This window comes from Notothenia coriiceps, unplaced genomic scaffold, assembly GCF_000735185.1.
Source record: "Notothenia coriiceps isolate Sejong01 unplaced genomic scaffold, NC01 NC01_scaffold00022902, whole genome shotgun sequence".
NCBI classification, from domain to species: Eukaryota; Metazoa; Chordata; class Actinopteri; order Perciformes; family Nototheniidae; genus Notothenia; species Notothenia coriiceps.
In genome coordinates, this window is record NW_011355603.1 from 1 (window position 1) to 9,290 (window position 9,290).

General features: G+C 40.4%; 1 protein-coding gene across 1 annotated transcript; it reads left to right on the plus strand.

The window, feature by feature from the left end:
* The first annotated feature begins 4,959 nt into the window (after positions 1-4,959).
* Positions 4,960-7,071, plus strand: LOC104954172 (tumor necrosis factor receptor superfamily member 21-like). The gene is made up of 2 exons (XM_010781242.1): positions 4,960-5,601; positions 6,870-7,071. Exons 1-2 carry the CDS (start codon positions 5,178-5,180, stop codon positions 6,875-6,877), a joined length of 432 nt encoding a protein of 143 aa, XP_010779544.1. The 5' UTR covers positions 4,960-5,177; the 3' UTR covers positions 6,878-7,071.
* Positions 7,072-9,290: the final 2,219 nt, after the last annotated feature.

The following is a 9,290-nucleotide window of genomic DNA, read 5'->3' on the forward strand; positions in this document are numbered from 1 at the left end:
TTTTTACAGTACTATGGCTTCCACAGATGACATTTCTTTATGGATTTATTGTCAAAGCACTTAAGATATTCATTGCTATCTGGATGTTAAGAGCAATATAACAAAAAGTGTATCTCGACCCGGTTTCTCAAACTTACCTACCCCACCTTTAAGCACTGTGTAAAAATCAACCATGTGGTGTTGTCTTAAATTGCAAACTTTTGCCTTGCCCTCGACTGAAGTGACTATTACTGCTGTTATCTAATTAGCTAGCTAATCATTCACTGTCGCAAATCATTACAGATTGCTCAGTCAACCCAATTCATTTAACATTAGCTTCTTTCAACACCAGTGGCTGGTACATTTATTAAAGAGTAAAATAAATACACTGCATACTACCATATTTTGGTATTGTGACACACATATGCGCTCAAAATAGCACATGTAAGTACAGAAGTACACACATTTAGACACAGTAATTAGGATCTAAATATGTGTTAAATCATGTTCAGATGTTTGTGTAGAGAGTATTATTCTCACAGTATTGCTCAAGTTGTCTGTTGCAGCATCATTCATCAATAATTATTTTGGAATTCCTAAAGAGAACATTCGCAGGCATGGAAACAAATAGGTGGCATCTCAGGAATGTTAGAGTTGTTGTCAGGAGGAGTTATTGGTATTTCAGCCTTCCTCAACTGCCATCCTTTCTTCCTGCTCCTTTCCTCCTACTAGAGGGGAGAAAGTGAAACATCCTTCTCTTTGTCTTTATATGTTGCTCTCCTCTCCCCTTCTTATTCCTTGTTACTGTTTTTACATCATTCTTGTCTCGATGAGAGGGTCATTACTCAAAATGTACCACCCATAGCCAGTATACCCCAACCCACTCAAAGCCCCCCACACCTTTAACACTGTCACTTCTCTTAGTGTTGGAATGTGATCGAGGGCCTCTCAGTCTCATCTACCATCAGTGGAGAGGGTGGAAAAGAAGCAGAGCAATAATGTCTTTAACTCTTTCACGTAGCAATAACAGTAGTGATAAATATTTCACTTTGTATAATTCTCTCAATATAAATAGGGGTTGAAGTTACATCACAAATATCCTAGTGTTATGATATTAGGGTCATGCAGAGTGAGATGAGATCGCTGACCCCTTAAGAGAGAGAGAGGGGTGTGGCACTTGCATGTGTGTGTGTGCGTGCGCATGTGTGTGTGTGTGTGTGTGTGTGTGTGTGTGTGTGTGTGTGTGTGTGTGTGTGTGTGTGTGTGTGTGTGTGTGTGTGTGTGGCTGGTAGAGCGAGAGTGAGCGAGCGTGTGTATGTTTCTGGAAGTGAAACGAGGCAGCAGAAAAACAGAGGTCTGTGATGTATTTTGTGAAACAGAAGAACAACTAAATAAATGCAACGGTCTCCCAAGAAGAGCTCGCCTCTCTCCTGTCATTTAAGCTAAAGTGGGTTATTGAACCTGAAGTTTGTTGCTTCTGCCCTGGTAGACGACAGAGAGTCATCCCCCCTGTTTCCTCAACTACGGTCTGGTAGCCGACAGGAAAGTTCAACACTAGCAACCGCAGATGTCGAGCAGAACATTTTCTGTCAATATATATGAACGGGGGTCCAACAAAAGAGATGCTTTTACATGAAAAAACAGCCCCATGTCAGTAAATGTGCTTCATAACAGAAGGTGAGGGAAGAAGTTAGTCGTATTGAAGCTGTAAAGGAGACGGAGTCTCCAGGAAATTGGCTTAGAGATGGCACTGTGTGGATGAGTGTGTCCCAGTAAAAGAACACGGAGAACAGACGTTCCCAGTTTAGTGGTTTTTTCCTTTATTTATCCAGGTGTATCCCATTGAGATCATTGATCTCTTTTTCAAGGGAGACCTGCTCAAGTAGGTTCCACATGAAACATAGAAAATTTAATCGAGTCCCGGCCCTAATAAAAACATAAATAGAACAACAAAAGGACATCATACAGCATCATTTACATAATTATCCACATGAACAGGTACCAACAGCTTCCGATTGAGTAGCATCCAACCGAACTTTAAAAACATTTAGTGGCACCAGATTGCTCAGCTTCCATTTCAATTGCAGACTATTCCAAGACAGTGGAGCTGCGCATCTAAATGCCATCTTCCCTAAGACAGTCCTAGCAGTTGGCACATTTAATAAAACAACAGCATTCGATCTCAGGCAGTAGCCACTTACAATTTTCCGTGAGATCAGGGAGCATATAAGATGGAAGTTTCCCTAACATGGCTTTGTATATAAAAATGTAGCAGTGACTGAGCCTCTGGACAGTTAGTGAAAGCAAACCATCCCTTCCATACAGGGTACAGTGATGTGTTAATGCTTTAGAGTTTGTCACAAATCTTAGTGCACTGTGATACGCAGCATCTGACTTGACCAGGCAATTGGCAGGTGCATTCATATACATCAAATCACCATAGTCCAGCACAGGTAAAAAGGTCACAGTGACTAGCCTTTTCCTGGCCTCAAGCGAGAAACAGGACTTGTTCCTGTAGAAGAAACCTAGCCTAACCCTCAGCTTTTTAAGCAGGTTATTGACATGACGTTTAAAAGTGAGACAATCATCAAGCCAGATACCAAGGTATTTGTAACAGGTAACCACTTTAAGTTTAATTACATTGCAAATACTGATTTGAGCCCCACCACTGTATGGGTTAGCCCTACCATCTATTACCCAACAAAAATACTCTGGCGCCGCCACTGGAAAGCAGCCTAAATTATAAAAATGCACATTTAAAAGTTTCTACACAGTTGAAAACTTAAATATGAGCGAATAGTCAACATATTAAAAGATAAAGATTTTGGAGTATATACCAGATGATGCACCCTCTAATCGGCCTTAAGACAATAAGTAATAATTGAAGGGAACATTTTATTAGTTTGAGTCATAAGTCATTTTAAGACCAGTACATTTTGCATACAGTATAAGATTCCACATATCTCCCATACTGTTCAAAAACTCCTACCCTAAAGCATTCTGTATTAAAAAATAAAATAAAGAAGGTTGACATGTTGAAGAATCAGCCCAACTTTTGGATTAGACCTGCACCTGTGTACCTGTTTTAGAGGGACAATCCTAAAAACATTCAGCAGCCTATCTATGATATAATGTCATGTAACACCCATCCCACTGGCAGCAGCACACAGGCACAGAGCAGCAGCAGTGGTGGCGGCCACATCGATAATCAATAAAGGTTAATGACGCAAAAAGACTGACCATTACAGTTTGTTACCATGTTCCAAACACTGCCCCTGTGTTGTGTTTGTCAAACAGAACAGTTGTTACTTTTAGATTTCAAAAGATTACAGAGGTTTGCTCTGGTGTGAATTGTAAGCCCATCCCAATCCTCTCTTTTTTTTTGTTATTTTTCAATATGTCCTGCAGTGGAATGCTAAATCTCAGAAGATTTGCCAACAGTTAAGCTTTCAAGGGACAGCCTGTTGGGTGAGCAATTTACAGCTCGTCTGCTGAGAGATTAGGAGGAGGAGCACAGCTGGGCCTCTGCGTGGTGGAAGGAACACAGGATTGTGCATAGGGTATTCAACAAGATTTCCCCTCATAACTCTGACAAACAAATAGATGAAACAAACATATCTCTTTGTGCAATTTGTTTTGCAATTCACCCAATTGCATCCAGTTAGACCCAATAAGCACCACTAGTTGTTTATGCCAAATAACTGACTCATAATATTCACATAAAAGCCAGGTGTTGATAGAAACTGTAATTCATTCATTTTGCCAGATTTGGGAAATGATGTTATTATATTTGGATGGAAACCTATTGATGACAAAGTAAGATGGATGGATAGCACTTTATTTATCCCAAATTGGGAAATTACTTTGATGCAGCAGCAGTTTACAGTATGTACATATCTAAAGCATAAAGGGCATAAACCACTAGAATGCTCAATATAAAATGTTCTAGATAATTTAAACTGCTCCACAATATATTAGAGTATAGCAGAACACATAAATACACATGGTCCTGTAGTATATCAATTACAGTTGTGTAAGTAGCAGTTGTTCATGGTTGTTCATGGTACTGGACTGGGAGGAACCAAACTATGTAGCAGATAGTTCTCTGCCAGCCAGAGGAATACAGAGTTATGGCTGTTGGCAGGAGTTACTTCCTGTATCTGTCCCTGTGACAGCGGAGCTGGAGCAGTCTGTTGAAGAAGGAGCTCCGCTGTCTTTCCAGCTGCAGGTGGAGAGGATGGGTGGAGTTATCCATCATGGACAAGTAACTTTTAATTGAGCATGTGGCATCAGGCATCTGAATTATTAGAAAAAAAATTAGAAATATCAAGTCTTACTTGAATGAGTACACTACGCTGAGTACGGTAGTGCAAACCTCTGCATGTGGTTCAAAATATTTAGGATATACTTTTTGTATATACTGCTTGTATAAATAATGATACCACCTTCAGTTGTATTCATGTTTCCTTAGCCATGATCAAGCAATGTATTCATTCTGTTTTTAAAACAGCTTGAAGCCCTACTTCTTTTAAATGTAAGATTCCCTTATATCCTCTTTGACTTTATCTCAGAAAGCACACATTCTTGTTCCCCATCCATTTGTAATAATTGATGCAGGTGTAATTCCAAAATGTAGCTATTTGGGACTTGCCACTAACCCTATTCATTGTAAACATGAAAGTCAAATGTCCTAAACCAAAATAAACCATAATGTGAATTGTGTAATGTTAGATCCAAAAAAGGCTGATTAAAAACATTCCAGGGAAATATTTATTAAGACCTCAAAGCTCAAATATCAGTTGCAATATACAACTGATGACTGGGAGCAGAGGGGGAGGTTATTCCTCCTTCTGTGTGTTTGCTAGATTGCTTGCATGGATTAAAGTGTTTTTATTGTCTGGGTTAAGCAAGTTAGTGAATTTAATTTCCTCTTTCTCTCCATGTGTTGTCTCCCATCTCTTACTTCTGTACTATCTTGTCTCGTTGCGCTCTTTGTTGTCCCTCATCTTTATACTTCTTACTTGTTCTATCTCCATACATCAATCCCTCTGTCTCTTTTCCCAGGCACCTACAGCCAATCAGCAGCCATTCAACTAAGGGGAGTCCCGAGTGGGGAAGACCGCCATGCAGAGGGGCTACTCCTCAACCAGCTTAGCGCTACCACCCCAACAAATCACCCACGGACTCACGGGAAACTCATGGAACTGGAGCACCAACGAGGGCAACCCAATTCTGACCCTGTGACGAACCCAAGCAAGAAAGGGGTTGAGGGTCCGGAGGGTGCTGATGTAATCAGGGTTTGGCCGGGTATCAGCAAGGTAGCAGGACAGGGCGGTGGGAGTGGGGTCCAAAGCTACTACAGGCCAACTCGTAGGGGTTCCCCAAGACCGAGCACCCACGATCACTTTGACATCAATGAGCACCTCCCCTGGATGATAGTGCTGCTGCTCCTGCTGGTGCTGGTGGTGATCGTGATCTGCAGTGTGAAGCGGAGCTCTCGTGTGCTGAAGAAGGGGCCGGTGCAGGACCCCAGCAGCATCATCGAGAAGGCAATCCAGAAGAAACCATCGGCGCCTCAATCGCAGGTCAAAGAGAAGTGGATCTACTACTCCAACGGACAGGGTAAGCCTTTGATTCCAACAAGAGTGGTTCTGATGGAAAATTGTTGGAGGCTACTTTGGAATATAAATAGGAGACAAGTTAAGAAAAATACAAAATGAAGTGTCTTGGACCTCCACTAGCATCCAGAACAGCTTCAGTGCTTCTTTACAAAGATTCTCGAAGTCTTTATACTTCTGTCTGTTCCTTCAGATTCACCCATGAGAACGTTTTATTTCCTAATAGAGTGGCGTGTTAAACCATGCTCATCCACTGTAGATGATTCTACGCTTTCCCATTCACTCATACAGTATAAGTATTCTTAGGAGACAGTGGGTAAGATAAAGATAATCAAAAACTTAATTTTATAGATGCTTTAACGACTTTTTTGATATGATAGTTTCTTAAATTTGTAGTGATAAAAGCTACATTTTACATGTCTGAATGACAACCATCGTTATCACATCTCTACAAACATCCTGACAATCAGAATCAGAAATCATTTTTCCGTCTCATGCGGAGGAAATCTAACAGACAGTGTGGTGAAAGACCAAAAATAAAATATGTAAACTCACATAATGAAAGAAGACTGCCAAGGCACACGACATGGCCATGCCTTCGATATACATTTTAGTTTCTTACATTATTTTCTAAATTACATTACATGTTACTTGTACTGACGCTTTTATCCAAAGCGATTTACATACTCAATACTGTGGGCAATCCCCACAGGAGCAATTTGGGGTGAAGAGTCTTGCCCAGGGACACAACGACATGCTGACTGCAGTGGGGTTTGAACCTGTGACCCCCTGATCCGAACACCAACGCACTACCCACTGCGCCACACACCTCCATAAATTACTTATAAACTCCAGTAAAGATTCCAAGTTTGTGACAACAGCAATTTGTGTGTGACGTCATATACTGCAATACGCCCTCAGAGAAAATGTCTTATCAAAGCTCTGCCATGGTGTTTTTGTAATCTAACGACATGTGTTTCTACATGATATGCAGCCAGCATTGGGGGGTCATGAACTTGCGTACTGGATGTCCCAGTCTGGTTTGATGGCATAAAGTCAGCTCCTGAACCGTGTAGAACCATGTGATGATTTGATCTAATCAATTCTGCCCTGCAGCACATGGTGTGGAGGGCAGTGGTTATACAAGCAAGACCCTGACCCTGTTGTACCCTCCTGCTGTCACTGTCCACCCCCAACACACACTCAGGTTGCACTCTCCTATTGGTGTCTCCTTCCCGTCTCATCCATCTTGTTTTTCCTTTTTGTTCTCAGGTGCATAACTTTGGATTTCGTCACTTCTATCCATCTTTCTTTGGCTGATTTTCTGTCCGTTTTTTCATTCTTTCTCTAACTTTCCTATCTCCTGTGAATACATCATCCTTTATTTGCCTTTATTTGGCTTTATAGTATCTCCAGCTTCCTCTTCCCCCTTTCCCACATGGTTCCCATGCTTGCATGAAATCCTTTAAAACACCACATTAAAATGGAAGTGTTTTTGAAATGTGCTTGGATTTTGAATAAAGTGTGCTTAAAAACTGGAGACATATTTAAAAACATGATACATTTTGTTGTGTTTCTTTAATTTCCCACCCATACAGTATATAAAATGTTGTCAGAAACCATAATTTGGGTCCTTTATAGCCCATTCATATCTAATATTACAAGTTCTATATTGAGTACTTGTATATACTATATACAAATATGTAATTTGCTGGAAAAGCTTGAAAATCCTCCTTGAAATGCTTGGAAAGTATTTTAATTTGACTTTTGAAAAGGTGGGGGCACCTTGTTTCTAGTGCTCTCCTCATTTAATTTCCTTAGTCTTGTTTAAATGTGAGATTTCACTGTGTGTGTGTGTGTGTGTGTGTGTGTGTGCGTGTGTGTGTGTGTGTGTGTGTGCTGTGATAAAACCGAGCCACCCGCCACACTCTCTCTGCTCCCTCAGTGGCTTACCACAGAGAACTGGAGTAATCTGGTTTCAGCTGCACCAGCGTTGTTTTTTGGTTGGCAAGGAACATTAGTGGGTCAATCTGGTCTCTTACAGGGCGACAAAGAGTTATATAGGCAGAAGGAAATGGGGAGAGTGATGGTGCAGCAGTGGTGTGTGTGTGTGTGTGTGTGTGTGTGTGTGTGTGTGTGTGTGTGTGTGTGTGTGTGTGTGTGTGTGTGTGTGTGTGTGTGTGTGTCTGTGTGTCTGTAAATGTAAATGTTGTATCTGACCGTTGTTGGCTAACCACCCTGGGGTTTCCCTGCCGTTACCTAGCAGCCCTTGTCAGAACAGATAATGTAGATCATGGGTCTTTAACATAAGGTCCTTGCCTTTTTAGGTGTCTTCAGAGTTACTGCAGAGGGGCCAGCAAAGTATTGCTTTTTTTGTTAAATATGTTTTAAAATACAATCAATCCAACATATTAGCAATGATAAATCAACTTTTTGTAAAACCAACTCATTTATTTTCCACAGTGATGACAGTCTTATGTTACCCATGAATCCCTGTACAACCAAGTGAGCTAGCTAACCTATGCTAAATCGCCATAACGGCTAACTAATTAGCTATGACATAGTTTTATTATTTAAATAGCTTATTATTGAACGCAATAAGGTATTAATAAATGGAACTAGCCCCCCCTCTATTTAAAAATAGACAAGTAACTTTCAAGGAATTTATTTGGCATCATAAAAGATAAATCAGAATCAGAACTGGTTTGTTGCTTGGTAAGTTTACACATACAATGATTTTACTTTGGTTTATAATGAAAGAATAAACAGTCAGAGAAATTAAAATTGAAAGCTAGAGGATGGTGAATGTAACGAAAGATTTCAGTATTTTGAGGCTCTGAGCCCCATTTCTTTTCCTCACAGACGGCAAAAAAAGTCCGACTTTATACGATTTAAAATAAAAACAAATAAATAAAAAGATAAAACAATTGCATGTAATTTACGTTAGAATAAATAGAATGGTTTTGAAAAATATATGAGAGTAAAATCTACGTCACTTTACAGCCCCGCCCACTTTTGGGGAAACCAACGCTGTAATTTCAACGGCGATCAAGCCTGAAGCCACAGAGATCTTCTGTTTCTGTCCTTTCTTCTTAGAGGAAGTACAGAAACACGTAACTCTGGATTTGTTTTAATGTTTGAGGTGCAATAAACGACACAGCAGCTTTTTGGCATGTTAAAACTATTATTTTCTGCCTCGCTCATGAGAGTAACAGCTGGCAAAATTACAGCCTCGCCTACTGATTTTAAATTAACCATATATCGAGGCCGATTGTCGATTTCAAATGTGTGCTCTAAAATTATATTTATAAATGACTATCATTATTATAAGCAAGACAATAAATGGCAAAGATATGTAGAAAATAAACGTATTTAAGATACGTTCATAACTAACGTAGTAACGTGGGAGAAAATAGCTAAGGCACTCCACTTGTTAACTGTATTAATGGCACCTGTTTGAACTCGTTATCAGTATAAAAGACACCTGTCCACAACCTCAAACAGTCACACTCCAAACTCCACTATGGCCAAGACCAAAGGCGTGGTTAAAGTTGCGCATGCTCTATGACCGCACATACGGGTACTTCTCAGGCATGCCGGGTAATATGTGACGTTTCGCTCTCTCAAAAAGTTGGGCCATTTTGTCATCATGCGCCATTGAGCAACTCTCATAGGAATTAATGAGGCCCCGCT

What these genes read in the sequence shown, in the direction of transcription:
- LOC104954172 (XM_010781242.1), top strand. Translation starts at nt 5,178, where the DNA reads ATGGAACTGGAGCACCAACGAGGGCAACCCAATTCTGACCCTGTGACG.